Source organism: Hyla sarda, chromosome 12, assembly GCF_029499605.1.
Source record: "Hyla sarda isolate aHylSar1 chromosome 12, aHylSar1.hap1, whole genome shotgun sequence".
In the NCBI taxonomy this organism is placed as follows: Eukaryota; Metazoa; Chordata; class Amphibia; order Anura; family Hylidae; genus Hyla; species Hyla sarda.
Genome location: NC_079200.1, coordinates 28,807,378 through 28,824,749, shown reverse-complemented (window position 1 = coordinate 28,824,749; position 17,372 = coordinate 28,807,378). Strand labels below are relative to the sequence as shown.

The window sequence follows — 17,372 nt, the reverse complement described above, 5'->3', positions numbered from 1 at the left end:
AAACCCACCGGGTCTGAAGAAGCACCTGGGTTAGAAATAGCAGGGGGGTCTGGGGGAGCAGTGGAGCAGGCAGAACAAGTAGGTTCAGCAGAACCTAGCATTTTTGCACAGCAAATTTTACAAACGTAATGTGAAACTAACGTTCCCGATATCTGCTTAGAGGGAGGAACAGTTCTGGGCATGAACATAGCCAAAAAATTAACAGTCTCACCCAAGTCTGCGTCCCAAGGCAGCTGCTGTGAGGAGAACTCCACACCGTGTCTGTGAGGAGAGAAAGGACGCCGGCCAATAGGAGCAAAAAGCTAGGTCAGGGGCAAGGGCACTGGGATTGGCCCTTGCACAGCCCCAAACGCGTGCACTGCGCTGACTGGCGGCTATTTCGCACTGCTGAGGCGCTTATGCGGCCCGGTGGGCGGAGCTAACGTCCGCCAGGCCGCCGAAGAAACACAGCAGGACATAGTAATGGCGCCTCCTCCGAACCCCGAGTGCACACGCTGCCTATAGCGAACACGCTCGGGGACCGGGCGGGCGAAGTGCCATCAGCAGCCGCAGCTGCCGAAAACGAAAGGAGGAGAAGGCGCACGCGTCCGCAGGGAAACCTGCAGCGTGAATAGTAAAACACATCTCTCAACAAAGTGCCCGTACAGACAATACTGCCCCATAGCGCCACTGCTCCCCAAATAATAAAGCATCCCCCGGCCAGCCCCAGCTCCTGTAGAATAGGCCAAAAAAACTGAGTCTCCAGCTGTTGCAAGACCTAGGGAGAGAAAAATACTCACCTACGCTGAAGAACTTACCTAAAGAAGTCTTCACAATGTAGTCTTCAGTCAGCATTTTCACCTGCAGTAAGCCAAACTCATAGCGAGGCGAACAGGGAGGTAGGGGGACCCGGACCCATGAGGTACAACCCCAAGCGCTGATCGTTGGCGAGAGGGGGTTAACAGTACATCCAAGATGCCTGCCACCTCTCGCAATGGGGAAACAGTTAACATTGCATTCCTGAGTCCCCACCTGAAAACAGAAATAAAAAGGAATAAAGCACTAACACATTCCCTAAACGTAAAAAAAAAAATATATCAGACCTGGTTTGGAGAACACCAGACCAGTGTCCACCTCCTTAAGGTGGGATGAGCCGACTTTTTGGTTACCATAGTGTAAAGCCTCCTAGAGACAGCAGCATATACCCAGAGTCTGTGTCCCCCAATGGAGCAGATAGAGAAAAAACATTTGAAAGCAGCAATCTGGTTGACCTAGTGATATGGGCAACTGCATAACACTTCCTTTACACGTTATAATAAATCTCTCCCATTATGTCTATTCATGGATGGTTGAGAGCTGGACAGAGATAGAGGATTATTATAAAGATATTTCAGCAATTTGTATATATTGGGGGAAATTTATCAAAACTGTGCAAAGGAAAAGTTACCCATAGTAACCAATCAGATCGCTTCTTTCATTTTGCAGAGGCCTTGTTAAAAATGAAAGAATCTGATTGTTTGCTATGGGCAAATTTTCCTCTAGACAGGTTTTGAAAAATCTCCCCCATTGTATGTATTGCAAGCATTAAAAGATGCTGGCCTTGTATGGGCAGAACCCTTCTCAGTTAAGGGTTACCTTGAGTAAAGATGGCAAATCTGATTACAACACATCACACTCCCTTAATACTATAATAGAACATTTTGCAAGACTCAGAACACCTTTTAGAAAGGTGCAGTACACGGACAACCTCAACCTAAAGTCATATTTTATATTGTAAAGCTAGTTTCTTGTAAATATCTTTGACATATAAGATGATTATTAAAGGGGTATCCCAGCTTTAGACATTTTATCCAAAGGATAGGGGATAAGAGGTCTGATCGCGGGGTGCCTGCCACTGGGACCCCTGTGATCTCCCTGCAGCACCCACATTATGTGCGGAGCTGCGTCTCATGGCTCGGAAACCTGAAGTTTTCGTGACTGGAAACGTGACATAATGCCACACCACGCCCCTGAAACATGACGCCACGCCCATTACGCCCCTCCCAAAGACCTGAATGGAGGGGGCATAGAGTTACATCATGTCTCCAGTCAAGAAAACTAACAGCCCCCCCACCCCGATCAAACATCTTAGTCCCTATCCTTTTGATAGGGGATAAAATGTCTAAAGCTGGAATACCCCTTTAAGGCAGAGTGCAACACAAGTGCATTACTATGTCCTTAATACAACTTTGCTTCCTATAACCTGAACTGTGGGTGTAGGTCATCAGATCAGCTACATAGAGTTGCAGTTGTAATACAAGCATTGAAATACACTGGTATTATGTCTGTGTGAAACTGGCCTATGGATGAATCAATGTTTGGTTCTGTGAATATTCGTACACACCCTTCTTTGTAGCAGTGGATGCCGCCTTCTTGCTACGCTTTTTAGGAGCAGCTTCCTCTCCATCTGCTTTTTTTGGTGCAGGATGAAGTTTTTTCTTGGTGGCTGCTGGTGCAGTGACCTCTGTTACTGGTGGTTTAATTGGAGCCTCATCATCACTGTCGACAATAACTGATGTCACTAAAAGAAAAATTTACAAAAAGGACTGAGAACCCGATCCATAGTAACGGGTGACCGTCATAAACAATGTCAGGTAAGTGCAACAGAAGCTGCAAACCACACTAGATCCTGTAGGTAAAGCGATTAAAGTGTACCTGTCATAATTTTTTTTTTTTTTTTATATACTATAATACCATTATATGTATATTTGTAATACACATTGGTTAAAAAAAAATGTGTATATTTTTGGCTGATAAAATGCTACCCCTGCAGCTATTGCCTGTGTGTCTCCGGGCCCCGCTTGTCCCCAGTGTACAGGGCCCCGCTTGTCCCCAGTGTACAGGGCCCCGCTTGTCCACCATCACTTCCTGTATTTGGACTCCTCAGACACACACAGGCAATAACTGCAGGGTGAATTTTTTTTTGATAATGACAAGTACACTTTAAAAACTTGGCAACACAGTAACACCTGGTCCTGTAACAAAAGGTGTCAATTGAGACATGAGGGTTTCATGAATACCTGGTTTGGACAATGTTGGTGCTTTTTCGGGAACAGCTTCTTTAACTTTGTCTGGACTTGGATCTTTCTTAGTCTTTCTAAGTGGGAAACAAATCTTGCTGGTAAATGGTCATGTAGAAATGAGCAATCAGTTACAAATCTAAAATTATTTTTTGCACCTTTTTCTTTTCACACTACTTAAAGTGGCTTTTTGTATGCACCAGAAACTCTGCCAGCTTGTACATCAAACGGATCTATAGGGTTTAGCCACTGTACATTGGGGTTGCCACTTTGTTACATTGAATTAGTGCAGCAGACTGTTATTCCATGCAAAAGCATCTAGTAAAAATGTATTCCGCACAATATGCTTTTTAATAAGGGATAACTGGAATTTAACATTAGTTAGGATTTCCAATAGTAATATATAAAAAAAAATAAAAAAAAAAAAAAAAAATTAACACGCTGCCGAACACTAACAATACAAGACTTGATAAATACATACTTGGCAACCACTTTAGTCTTTTTGGCTGGTTTGGGAACTTCAAAAGACTCATCTGAAAGTGCGCAGGGGTCAAACTGAGCATCACTGTCAATATCACTATCTTCAGGAGGCTTATTCGTGTTGTCATCATCTGAATCCATTACATACTTTACATTTGCTACAAAAAAAAAAAAAAATAGAATGTCAGTCACACTTGTTAACCCCTTAAAGGGGTACTCCGGCGCTAAGACATCTTATCCCCTGGTCTGATTACTAGCGATCACATGGAGGGAGCATAGTGACGTCACGCTCCACCCCCTCAATGCAAGCCTACGGAGGGGGCGTGACAGCTGTCATGCCCCCGCGATAGGCTTGCATTGAGGGGGCGGAGCCATGACAGCTGTCAGGCCCCCTCTGTAGGCTTGCATTGAGGGGGCGGAGCATAACGTCACTATGCTCCGTCCCTGTGATCGCTAGTAATCAGACCCGGAGCGAGCACGCTCCAGGGGCTGATTCTAACGGGGTGTGGCCTGCTCACGGGGGTCCCCAGCGGCGAGACCCCCGCGGTCAGGCATCTTATCCCCTATCCTTTGGATAGGGGATTAGATGTCTTAGCGCCAGAGTATCCCTTTAAGGTCCCAGGAAAATAACATTCTTGCATTTAAATATTTTTTCCTCCTCTCCCAAGACCCACCCACAATCTCTGTGCACCAGGCATTCAGAAACAGTCACGCCCCCTCCCATAAACTTGAATGGAAGGGGCATGGCATGACGTCACAAGGGGGCGTGACCTCAAGTCTCCAGTCCTGAAGCAGCAGCCCAGCAGAGAATGCCGGGTGCTGCACGGAGATCGTGGTGATGGGGTGTCCCAGCGGTGGGCCCCCCCACGATCAGACATCTTATCCCCTATCCTTTGGATAGGGGATACGATGTCTTTGGCCTGAATACCCCTTTAATAGTTTATAAGTCAACAGTAACCAATGACTCCCTGCTGCTCAAGTACTAAGCATATGTTCTTACCAGCAGCCCGTCTTGGCTGGACAGCACGTGGAGCCACCACCTCTGGCTCAGAGTCACTGTCTGAATCCATAAGGCGGCTTTTAGACTCATTTTTCACCGGTTTAAATGGCAGTGTTGCCTGCTTCTTGCCTTTGATTGCTTTTGTGCCTGTTTAATTGAAATATGCCTGTTAAATGAGAAATCAATAATTTCATAGCAAAAGCTTTAACCATATAAAAGCACAAACCTGGCTCCGCTTTCACTTTTTTGCCCAGTCTTTCTGTAAGAGACATGCTTTCAGGACTATTCTGCGGGCTGTTCTCAGGGCTCTCCTGCTGTTCGTCATCTCCAAAGTCCATCTTCTTAGCAACGTCTTCATCCTGGTGGAGTGGTACAGTGTAATGCTTTATACTGCAATATATTGACCCCATATCCTTTTTTGCACAATGTTTTTGTTTTTACGATCTGAGGGTAGATGGCACTTTGCTTTTTTCTCAATGTTTTCTTTTGGGGGATGTGAAGTAACCAACATACAATTCTGTCCTCAGGCATTTTAATTTAAGGCACTTTTTTTTTGAATACTTTGGACATTTACACATGGACACAAAATTTATATTTTTTGTAAAATGTGATTTAAATTAAAATTATTATTATTTTTTTTTTTTTAATCCTCCCTAGGTGTCTTTACTATGTAAATTAAAGATGCACAATAACCAAACTAACCTTAATTCTCTTTCGGACCTTCTTCGTAGCTTCTGCTTTCATAGCTGTTGTGATCCTAGGAATGATGCGTCTCCCATGGGGTGATGGCAAGATCTCCTGTAACTGCATCTTTTTCATCTGTGGTCTTCCACTTTTGCCCTTCACCACCTTGCCTTGAATGCCAAGCTGTTCCTCCAGTCGATCCTTTTCTTCAACACGCTGTCATTTAAAAATGAGTCTACAGTTACTAAACTCTTACAAACCCATCACACAGTCAATTTCACTTGTTTAATGACAGCAAACTATAAAGCAGTGTGAGGAAGAGGAGTCGATGACGTGACTTACATCCAGTTCTTCAGCAAAAGCAGCAAGGTCTGCTTTCCACAAATCAGGAGGAGACTTCCTTTGGAGATCCTTAAGCTCTGCAATCTAAAAGACAAAACACTTTAATATAAGATACATATACTAAACATTATATTCTATATCAAACAAGCTAATTTATTAGCCAACAGCATGATCAACAAATCGGCACTGCTTAAAGGAGTCCTGTAGCCATCCTGAAGAAATGGGATGTTATCATCATTAATTAGCTTATGGTGCCCTAATTCCACATTTGTTTAGTCTCTTGATGCGCCAATGTGGGTTAATAGTTTGACAAATCAGGGAACTGTCACATGGGTGTGAACTTAATTGTAATAATGGGAGTGATGGGTGGGATTATAAAATCAGGGTGTGTGAATGTTTTACTTTGAGAAGCTTGCATTCCTGATACATACTCAGACTATATTCCCACCCATCACCTGATATTCACTCACATTTTGAAATCTAGGTTCACATCAGTCTGCCGATTTCCTGAATTGTCAGAAACTCTTAACCCTCATATCAGGTGCAGGAGGGCATATTAAGAAATTGTAAAAATGGAGAGACCCATAACTATTCAAAAGGGAACCTGACAGCAGCATCACCTGTACTAACCTGAATATACAGGTTATAAAATGCACTTAACCTGGAGAAAATAAGATCAGCCGTTCCTAAGAAATGTGTGTTTTTCCTTAGATACAAACTTTACTTTCTGTGCAATGGAGGCGGTCTTCTCAAATTTTTCCGCAATGCTTGAGTATTGCTCCAAAGGCTGGAGAATGCCTCCATTGCTCTGAAAATGAACTTTGCATATAAGAAGAAAATAAAAAGGAGATTTTTATGCTTACCGTAAAATCTCTCTCGAAGGATCCATTGGGGGACACAAACCATGGGTGTATGCTGCTGTCTCTAGGAGGCTTGACACTATGGCAACCAGAAAAGTCAGCTCCTCCCAGCAGGATATACCCGCCTACTGGCCACTGAGCTAATCAGTTTTAGTCCTAGAGCAATAGGAGAAGACCGACAGGTCAAGAGAAAAAACACGAACTGTCCAAGCAACTAGAAGAAAAGGTAACTGAACACCCTTCGGACAGATAACTGAAATAGGAATACCAGAAAAAGGGGTGGGAGCTGTGTCCCCCAATGGATCCTTCGAGAAAGATTTTACGGTAAGCATAAAAATCTCCTTTTCTCTATCGGCTCCATTGGGGGACACAGACCATGGGACGTACCAAAGCCGTCCCTTGGGTGGGTAAGAGATCAGTCAGGTGGACGGCTGGACCACCGCCGCCTGCAACGCCCCACAGCCCAGAGTAGCATCAGCTGATGCAAAGGTATGAATCTGGTAGAACCTTGTGAAAGTGTGCAAAGATGACCGTGTGGTCGCTTTACAGAACTGAGAGGCCAAAACCACATAGTGGAGGCCCCTGGATGCCCCGAAAAATGGTTGGAATGAGCCAAAACCCTGAAGGGTGGGATCTTCCCCCTTGCAGCGGTAGGCTTCCGAAATAGCAGATCGGATCCACCTAAAAATGGTGGCCGTAGAAGTAGGTTGTCCTGTACGACAACTTTCTGGAAAAACAAAAAAGGAGTCACACTGTCAAAAGGAAAAGGTGACAGAGATAAGTCCGAACAGCCCTTACCACAACAAGGTTGTGGGGCAAACGCTCCCGGGGATGAGAAGGGGCCGGACAAAAAGACGGCAGGACGATGTCCTCATTGAGATGAAAAACTTGAAACCATATCCGGTAAGAAGGTCAGACCTGGACGGAAAACAACATGTCCTGGTAGACAACCAGGAAGGGAGAACGGCAGGAGAGCTGCCAGCTCCAACACCCTCCTAACAGAGGTAAGAGCATGCCACGTTAAGGAACGCCACCTTCCAGGGAAGAAGGCGAAGAGGACGGTCCGTGAGAGGTTCAAGAGGAGCGCCTTGTAGGGCACCTAAGACCAAGTGTAAATCCCTAGAGAAGAAGGGAACCGATAAGGAGGGGCAGCGTGTGCCACTCCCTGAAGCAAGTCTGGACATGAGAATTGAATGCCAGAGGACGTTGAAAAAGAACAGAAAGGGTTAGCTTTGACCCTTAAGGCAGCTGAGAGCAAAGCCTAGGACCAGCCCTTATTGGAAGGGAAAAGGGTTCGGGGAAGGGAAAACCACGACCGGAGAAAAAGGCTGAGTTTCACGCCAACGAAAATAAAACAGGTATGGTGGTAATTCTTCGCAGAGGAAGGCTTGCGAGCCCTCGGTATGGTGCGAACCACTTGGAAGAGAAAACCGCGGGTCCTTAGAACCGCGGTCTCAACCGGCACTCCATCAAAAGCAGAGACGGTAAATAAATAGGGGACCTGAGATAGAAGGTCCGGATGAGAGGGAAGGCGCAGCAAGTCGTTAGGAGCCTGACCGTGATGACGTACCACGCCCGCCGGGGCCAGTCTGAGCGGGAACGCCCTCTGCTGTGAGAGAAAGGGGAGGAAACATAAGGTAGGGCAAAGCCCGACCAAGAGAGGAACGCTTCGGTTGTGGCGGGACGTGCAGAGGTCCACGCATGGAGCGCCCCAGAGGCTGCAGGTCACCGCAAACACCTCCGGATGTAGGGACCACTCTCCTCGAAGACTAAGAACCGGCTGGGACAAACCACTCCCAGTTGATTATGTCCGGAATGAAGATCACTGAGATGGCTGGAAAGCTGAGCCCCACCCAGAAGGGAACCTCCCAACGAAGCAAGCAAAGATAGAATTGCCCTAGTCCCAACATGTTGATGGGGAGAAGGACTTCTCGGGGGACCAAGGCCCAGACAGGCCGGTCCTTGAAAAAACCTCCCCAGTCCGACAGACTGGTAGGAAGGAGCCCCCCTGAAAAAGCAGGGGGAAACGTAGCCACCATAGAAGGGACCAACAAGACTGCCGAGAGAAGGAACTTGCGGTCGAGAGACAAAGGAGACCTGTCCCACCGGAAGAGAATCACCAGTTGAAGAGGTCGGTGATGAAGCTGGGCGAATGGTACGGCCACCACCAACCGACCCAGGAGATCCATGCAAAAGCGAATGGAAACTGGAGCAGGGAGCCTAAGTCATCGGACTCCTGCAAGAGAGTCAGCCGATTGTTCGGCGGAGTCGAAGCGTGTAGAGGCCGTGTCGAATTGGAGCCCCAGGAGAGGTGTTGGACTTGTCCTGATTGACCATCCAACCGAAGTGAGACAAGGTCCGGACGTGGAGATTAAGACACTCCAGATTCTGGGCCCTGGTTGGAGCTCTGATCAGGTCGTCCAAGTAAGGAATCACTGAAACCACTCTTGTCCGTAAAAGGGCCATCACAGATGCCAGAACCTTGGTAAGGGCCCGCGGAGAGGTGGCCAGACCGAAGTGGAGAGCCACAATAGAAAATGACTGTCCGGAACTGCAAAGCGGAGGTACCGCTGATGACCGACATCCTTGATGTCCACCAAGGAAGAAAACTCCCTTGACCCATGGACGCCAGCACCGAACGGAGAGACTCCACTCAGAATGTGCTGGGTGAGATGCTCGAGAACCAAGATTGGGCGAACAGAAACGCCTTTCTTGGGTACCACAGGAAAGGAAAACCTCAAAAACATTCCTCTGAAGGAACCAGGACAATTATTCCCTGGATGAAAGGGAACTGGAGCGTGCCCCGAACTGCCTTTGCTAGAGAGTAGGACCGGGAAGGAAAAGGCAATCCCATGAAGGGAGGCAAATTAGATACTGAATGTGCGTGGTCCAGGCATCCCGCAAGAGTAAGAGACGACCAACCACTCGGGAAAAGATGGCGGGTGGGGGAGACCCTTCAGGCCGAGGTAGGCCTACAGGTGCCTGATGGGGCCGCAAAACGGCCGGTACAGTTAGTCGACCTCCAGGAGGGACAGGTTAGGAAAGAGGGAGCCCTCTGCCCATGAAGACGCCTGGCTGGACCCTTGTTGGTATCAAGGGTCCACAGGACCGGAAGGAGAAGGACCTCCGAAGGCGGTTCTGCGCGCCTTATCCAGAGGCAAAAAGGAGCTCTTTTCGTCCATTGCCTCATTTCCTGAAGGCAGAGACCGCTTTCCAGGCAATAAGCCACATGGAGCGACGGAGTGCTACCAGGTAGCCAGTGGCAGCAGAACACAGAAAATCTCCAGCTAAGGAGCAATGGAGAGCTAGTGAGAAACCTGCTGTCTCAAAAGCCAATTTAGCCAAGTTTTCCACCTTCTTGTCCGCTGGATCCTTGAAGGCAGCCGCAACGGCAGGGTAGACGCCTTAGAGAGGCAGGAGACCGATGCATCCACAGTTGGAGAGGAGGCCCACCGAGCAATGAGGTCCTTGGCGAAGGGATACTGCGCCTTTGCCTTCTTCGTTTCCTGAAACTTCTTTCAGGGTGCATCCAGGCGGATGCCAGCAGGGCGTCAAATTCAGCATGAGTGCCGGACGGCGCACAAAGAAAGGAGACTTCTGGAGCCACGTCCGAAGTTCCTGGGTCCTTTAGATGAGAGGTGTCTCTTATGGCCGAAACCAATGAGTACACCACATGAGGCATATCCGTGCAGTCCTCAGAGTCGGAGGCCAAATCGGAAACCTCATCCCCAAGTTCCTCAGGAGAAGGGGAACGAGGTGAGGCAGCCCTGGAAGGGGTCGAGCACGATGAAAGGGAACATCTGGAGCCACGTACGAAGTTCCTGGGACCTCTAGATGGAAGGGGTCTCTTATGGCCAAAACCAATGAGTGCACCATGTACGACATACCGGTGCGGTCCTCTGAGTCAGAGGCAACTCGGAAACTTCATCCACAAGTTCTCCAGGTGAATGTGAATGTGTGAGGCGGCCCTGGAAGAGGGAGAGACAGACCTGATAAGCGGGTCTGGAGAGCCAGAGCGGCGACCATGGAAGCGTCCACTAGGGGAGCGACTCGTACTACAAGTGGAAGCAACGGGGTAATGCCTGTGAGGGGAGCGCCCGTGCCTGCCCAAAGACTCGGAGAATGAGTCAGATGAACACCCCTATGACGCTACGAGAGCGGCAGTATAGGGGAAAGCGGGACCCACCGGAGGGCCCGTGTAGGGAGTGACCTCTCCAAGGCAACCACCACATACGGGAAGACCTGAGCCAAGTCGGATATGGACTGGCAGAGGGAGGGAACCCAGGCTGGAGGGGCGGCCGAACCCACCGGGTCTGGAAGAACAACCGGGGTAGAATAGCAGGGGGGTCTGGGGGAGCAGTGTGCAGGCCGAACAAGTGGTTTGGCAGAACCGGACTTTTTTTTTTTTTAAGTTACAACCTTAGACCCTAAGGCAGCTGTGAGTAGCATTTTGCAATGCCCATGAGAACTGCAGCTGACATGAGAAAACCTCTGAACCAATAGCCAGAGGGGGCTGTGCTACACACAAGGGCTCTGTGATTGGCCCTGCAACAAAAAAAAACCATGCGCGTGCACATCGCTGATTGGGGCTTAGTTCGCGCCCTTATGCATGCTTCGGCGGCTCTGGGTGGGCGGAGTCAACGCGCACCGGGCCGCCGAAGTAAATACAGGCCGGACCTTAATGGCGCCCGCTCCCGAGCGCATATGCGAGAGTATATGCGCCTGCGCGGAAAGGGAGCGGAACATACCGTTGGCAGCCGCACTGTCGAATGAATAAAAATAAAGCCCTGTCCATAATGGCGCCCGCTCCCAGCCCCGAGCGCATATGCGCCTGCAGGGAAAGGGAGGGAGGGGGCGGAAGATACTGTCGGCAGCCGCACTGCCGAAACGAAAGTAGGAACGGGCGCCGAGCACCCGCAGTAAAAAAATGTAGCCCGGTCGAGATACTGTCGGCAGCCGCGCTGCCAAAATGAAAGTAAGAACGGGCGCCGAGGTAAGAACGGTAAGTAAGAAAGTAAGAATGGGCGCCCGCAAGGAGAGATATGCACCGCGGCTGCCTCATGCAGCTGCGGAAATACTGTGAAAAAAATACCACACATACATGTCTGCTCAGCCCCAGTATAATAAAGAACCCCCCATAAAGGAAAGGAGGGAAAATCCCTCCTGGCCAGCCCCAACAGTCCCCATGTAAAAGAGTGGGCCAAAGAGTGGGGGTCTCCAGCTGTTGAAAATCTTCCCCAAAGAAAAAAGGGGAAAATACTCACCTTAGTCAGAAACCTACCTCATGAAGTCTTCCTATTAAGTCTTCAGTCAGCTTTTTGTCCCTGCATCATGCCGGGCTACCATGTACGAGCGAGCAGGCAATAGAGGGACCTGGACCCATGAGGTACAACCCCAGGCGCTGACCGTTGGCGAGAGGGGGTGAACAGCGCATATACGCAATGTCTGTGCCCCCTCAATCGCAATGGGGAAACAGTGAGCTGCAGTTCCTGAGTCCTCACCTGAAAACAGGAAAGAAATGGAATAAAAAAATCTAACACATCCCTATACCTTGGAAAATAATAAAACATAAGACCTGGTCTGGGGAGAACTCCAGACCATGTCGACCTCCTTAAGACACTAAGCTAAAACTGATTAGCTCAGTGGCCAGTAGGCGGGTATATCCTTGCTGGGAGGAGCTGACCTTTCTTGTTGCCACAGTGTCATACCTCCTAGAGACAGCAGCATACACCCATGGTCTGTGTCCCCCAATGGAGCCGGTAGAGAAATACAGATTGTGCATTTGAATCCGCATCATACAACACTATTAACCTGTATATTCAGGTTAGTGAAGAGGATGCTGTGATGATTGTAAAATTTCATTCTTTTGGAGGGTTGGCTACAGGTCCTCTAGGAGGCCAACTTTAATATCTCTAGGAGGCCAACCTTAGTATCTCTCTGCTTGCACAGCTCATCTTTCTTTTCTTTGGTCAAATACCACATAGGCATATTCAGGAGATAGTTGTAATCTGGCCCAGTGCCCGTAGCTTCAGCTTCTTCTTCTTCAATCAACTCTCCAGCTTCTTCCTGAAAAGAAAAAAAAAAAACACAAATAAGGAAATTAAAAGTTTTAAATGACTGGTAAATGACCATAAAACCCTCAAAACTAATATTTACATGGGTACCAAAGTCAATCTTAAAACAGCTTAATAAATCTCCACTTGATAATTGTCATATGGGTGTGAACGTAATTGTAATAATGGGAATCATAGGAGGGATTATAAAATCAGGGTGCGAGAATGTTTTACTTTGAGAAGCTTGCATTCCTGATACATAGTCCCCGACTATAATCCCACCCATCACCTGATATTCACTCACATTTTTAAAAATAGGTTAACAGTTTGCCGATTTCCTCAATTGTCAAACTCTAAACCCTCAAATCTCAGGAGCGGGAGGTCGTATTAAGAAATTGTAAAAATGGGTGTAGCATCACCTGCACTAGCCTGAATATTAAGATAGAAAACGCACTAAACAAGGAGAAAAAATATGTAAAAAATATCAGGGTAGAATGAAGCTGAGGGTATCACCCAGGTGAACTGAAGCCTGGTAGGTCAAGGGAGCTTGTCTGTCATGCCTGTGGTTTGGGTAAAAGGAAACCCCAGACAAGATAATTGCATGTTATTTCAAGAAGTCAATGGGGGAGATATATCAAAATCTGTCCAGAGGAAAAGTTGCTGAGTTGTCCATAGCAACCAATCAGATTACTTTCATTTTATGGAGGCTTTTTCAAAAATGAAAGAAGCGATCTGATTGGTTGCTATAGGCAATTCAGCAACTTATCCTCTGGCCAGCTTTTGCTAAATCCCCCACTATGTTTTGATTAAGGGGGGGTGAAAGTTTGTACCTTTTCTTGAGTTTGTTTCCATGTTTTGACTGGATCAGAGTCATAACCCCTCTGCTGCAACATCTGGATAAGTTCTTTCTTTGGCTTGTTTTCTATATAAAATTAAACACAAAATAAGCAGAGTGTACAACCACATACAAGGGACAGCAAGGGAGAGTATTTCAAGATTTTCCCTCAACACACCATGACATATCGTGACATTGTGGTGGCACCAAGGATGTATGGAGTAGGCTCAGGAGCCAAGTGTGCTCCAAACATGGCAGCTGTATTCTGCAGCAGATAGCCCTGCTAATAGCCAGAGAGTGATCTCATTTGCCAGCTATTTAACAGTTCAAATGTTTGTCAAGTTTAACAGTAGCATTTAAACAGTGAAGTACGGTGTTGGTTTATGAAAGGGGGGTAGGGTGGGTGGGAGAGAAGATCATGTAAATACACACTTAATACTCAAAGGCTTTGTTCACCATACCAATGACAATTTTGCCCTCGATCTTTTCCAGGATAAAGCGAGCCTGATTGGTCAGCTTAGAGGCTTCAGCAGTGAGCATTCCCAGCAACCACTCCTTCCTTAGACCGTAAAAGCGAAGTCGCAGTTCATAAAACTCGCGCAAAATATCAAGAGTAGTTTCATATTTCTTCAGACATCCTGTGTGGTCAAAGAGAACCTGAAAAAAAAAATGAGACCCTGATAAGTGCAAAACTATTATCTCAACACAGGTTGAACAAAATGGCCCAAAAATTGCTGCCTTGTGAACTACGCAGATTACAGTATACTCACCATAGAGTTACAGGTAAGGGGGGTGTGAAGCTTAAAGACTTTGTGCAAGCCAGCAGCTTCGGCCTGAGTCAACTTCTCCTCTGTCATCTTAATAATGAACTTGACTGTGGTGTCTGTGTGATATTCTTTGTAGTCAGTGATCAGTGCAGGAGTCTTTTCTGTCCCATTCAACATAGGTTCCAGCACTTGCTCTTTGTAATTCTGTTTAAAAAAAAAAAAAAAGTTTAGAATAAAAAAATGAAGGCAGGTTATGAAGGATTCACTCAAAAGAATGTAAATTACAGATACCTGTGTCCATGTCCTGACTGGGAGCTCAGAGATTTCAATAGTGGTTGAATCTAACACTGAAATCTCACCATTGATTATGTACTGGTTTGGACCAAGCTCTTGGATGACGCCTTTGAAGTTCTTGTAGCTTGGGAGCTGTGTACAAAATGTTACTAATGTAAAAATTTACAGGTGAAAGTTGTTTAAAAGATAAAATGCGCTCAGACACCATGGCCCAGATTTATCAAACTGAGTGAGAGAAAAAGTGGAGTGATTTTCCCACAGCAACCAATCACAGCTCAGCTTTCACTTCACCACAGCTCGTTAGCTGAGCTGTGATAGGTCGCTGTGGGAAAATATCTTAATTTTTTCTCAAACACAGTTTGATAAATCTGGGCCCATGAGCATTTAAGAATTATGCTTACCATAGGTTGAGGCTCCTCACCAGCCAACATTTTCTGGATATTGTTTACTATCTCACGAACATCATAATTAGGGATTTTGCAAGACCAACCAGTGCCAATCCCCTCCGCACCATTTACCAGTACCATGGGTATAATGGGAATATACCACTCAGGTTCAACCTTCTGGTTATCGTCATATATGAACTTAAGGACACTGTCATCCATGACGGGAAAGAGAAGACGGGCAAGTGTGCTGTAATAGAAATAAAGTAGGCATCTATATATATAAAAAAAAAAACTCAACGTGTGTGTGTGTGTATGTATGTATGTATGTATGTATCTGTGTATGTAAGTGTGTATGTTCCAGCATCACGTCCAAACGGCTAAAGATATTAACATGAAACTTGGCACACGTTACTTATATGTCAACAACAAACAGGATAGGTGATTTAACCCTTACTCACCCCCATTTGCCAGGGGCAGGGTTTATGTTTAAAGTCCCATACAAGTCAATGGGAAATATATGTTACTGCATAACTTCCAAACGACTGAAGATATTTTGATAATACTTGGTCACATGTTACTTATATGCCACTTAAAATATAGGATTGCTAATTTAACCCTTAACTATCCCCATTTGTGAGGGTCGGGGTTTTTGTTTTAAGTCCCATGCAAATCAATGGGAAATGTATGTTCCCACATAACTTCCGTACGGCTGGAGATAGTTCAATAACTGGTACACATATTACAGGTTGGGATAGGAGGGACGGGATAGGAGGACAGGATATGAAGTAAAAGTTTCCTCCTTTGTTTATTTTCCTCCCCAAGAAGGATTAGGAAGGAAAAACCGGGCAACGCCGGGTACTCAGCTAGTATTAAATAAAATAAAAATCCCCCCCAAAAAATGTAAATAAACATTTACTTATATAATGTTGGTCATTATTACCTTAGCATTGTGAAGATGTATCGAGGGCTGGCAGCATCTTTACCACCATGCAATCTAGTACCAAACTGACCTATAGGTTGCAAGAGGTTGATATTGTTGCTGCCCATAAAGTTCTGGGCCAAGTTTATTATAGTCATCATCAGGGAAGTCTATAGAGGAAGACATTTTAATAAAAACACAAAGGTATTAATACTACAGCGCTCCTGACAAAGACAAACTACTAATTATATTAATTATTAGATTATTAACAGTACTAAAGGATAATTTGCATCACATTTATTTTCAAACATTCTATCAAGTCTAATAACTTAAAAATATAGGCCGGCATTTATCATTGTAGGTGTAAGTGAAGCATTTTTTTTTAGGAGCACCAAATCTATTAAATAGTCAAAGAGCATTTGATACATTTTGTGCAGGTCACATTTTCTGAAATTTCTCTCTTCACATACACCAAAAAGCTAAGTCTGAGCTGGTGTTTTAGAGACTTTTCAGTGGCTTTGCACCTTTTTACAAAAAGGCGCAGTTCCTACCATATCATGTGTATTGGCAAAAATCAGTGAATTGCAACTCAAAATCAGCAGTAATATGTAAACAAAAAGGCGCAAAGAAAGCCATAAAGTAGGGAAAGCAGCACAAAGATTACCCTACCTAAAGATGAGGCAGAGATCCCAGTATTCAGACCTCTGCTGATTTAGAAGAGAGATATAATCTAGACAAAGATCTTACCTCACCATGATGATATGCAGACATTTCAGCTACAGAACCAGCCAACTGGGCAACCTTCACTTCTCGCTTATCATTTCTCTTGAAGCAAGTGAACAGGACTTTTCTCTGACCTGGCTTCAAACCTATTGTGAAACAAAGATTGGTTAGAATCTTTAAAATATGTCAAGCAAAAACCCAATAACTAGAAAAATTACTCACCATCGACCAAGGATGGGATGGAACGTTCATTGTCAGAGTTGGAGAACAGAATCAGCTCCTTGTTAATAAAGTCATTGTAGGTCAAGTAGTTTGTGGCTTTTCCATATAGGTAATCCTAAATATAAATTGTTAAACAGCAATTACATTTTGATTCAAATTAGAGCATTGCTATAGAGATCTCATAATATGTAGTGGTGGAGGACTTACCTCTGGTAAACCATGAAGCCTTCTCTGCCTCCTGTCTTCCATGAAGTTTGTCAGCCATTCCTTACGGTCATCAACTTTTTTTTTGCTAAAGGCCTAAAATGTATTAGAGAACAAAAAATGTATTCGAGAGAACAAAAATGTCCAGATTTACTAAAACAGTCTTTTCTCATTCAGCTCCATTGGGGCACACAGGAACCATGGGTATATCTTGCTGCCACTAGGAGGCTGACACTAGGCATACAAAAAAAATAAGTCGGACCCTCCCAGCAGGGTATACCCCACCTACTGCATTAGAGACACTCAGCTTTAGCTTAGTGTCCTAGGAGGCAACACGGGTCTGGATTGCTCCAGGCCTGGTCTATTTTGTTATTTTTTAGAGTTCGTGTTTAGATTTTCTCTTTTTTTGTTTTTCTAGGTAGGGGCGACAGGAGCATGGCGCTGCCTGTTTCCCCACATGTGACTGAAGGGCACGGTTCCATAGAGTATGGTCCGTTAACCCTTCCTCGCCACCGACCAGCATCAGGTTTGTACCTTGGGTCCGGGTCGCCTATTGCCTCTGCTC

The 17,372-nt window shown here is 45.8% G+C and overlaps 1 protein-coding gene across 1 annotated transcript in view; it reads right to left on the bottom strand.

The window, feature by feature from the left end:
• TOP2A (DNA topoisomerase II alpha) overlaps positions 1–17,372 on the bottom strand; it is a 78,856-nt gene that overhangs the window by 13,738 nt on the left and 47,746 nt on the right. The window contains exons 17-33 of the mRNA XM_056547505.1: positions 16,811–16,903; positions 16,604–16,718; positions 16,406–16,527; positions 15,680–15,828; positions 14,755–14,986; positions 14,351–14,485; positions 14,063–14,263; positions 13,754–13,949; positions 13,288–13,379; positions 12,330–12,470; positions 5,545–5,628; positions 5,221–5,418; positions 4,745–4,877; positions 4,519–4,665; positions 3,520–3,676; positions 3,039–3,115; positions 2,363–2,539 (exon numbers count right to left, since the gene is read on the bottom strand). Coding sequence (XP_056403480.1) covers positions 2,363–2,539; positions 3,039–3,115; positions 3,520–3,676; positions 4,519–4,665; positions 4,745–4,877; positions 5,221–5,418; positions 5,545–5,628; positions 12,330–12,470; positions 13,288–13,379; positions 13,754–13,949; positions 14,063–14,263; positions 14,351–14,485; positions 14,755–14,986; positions 15,680–15,828; positions 16,406–16,527; positions 16,604–16,718; positions 16,811–16,903 — 2,449 coding nt within the window. The remainder of the gene's footprint in view (positions 1–2,362; positions 2,540–3,038; positions 3,116–3,519; positions 3,677–4,518; positions 4,666–4,744; positions 4,878–5,220; positions 5,419–5,544; positions 5,629–12,329; positions 12,471–13,287; positions 13,380–13,753; positions 13,950–14,062; positions 14,264–14,350; positions 14,486–14,754; positions 14,987–15,679; positions 15,829–16,405; positions 16,528–16,603; positions 16,719–16,810; positions 16,904–17,372) is intronic.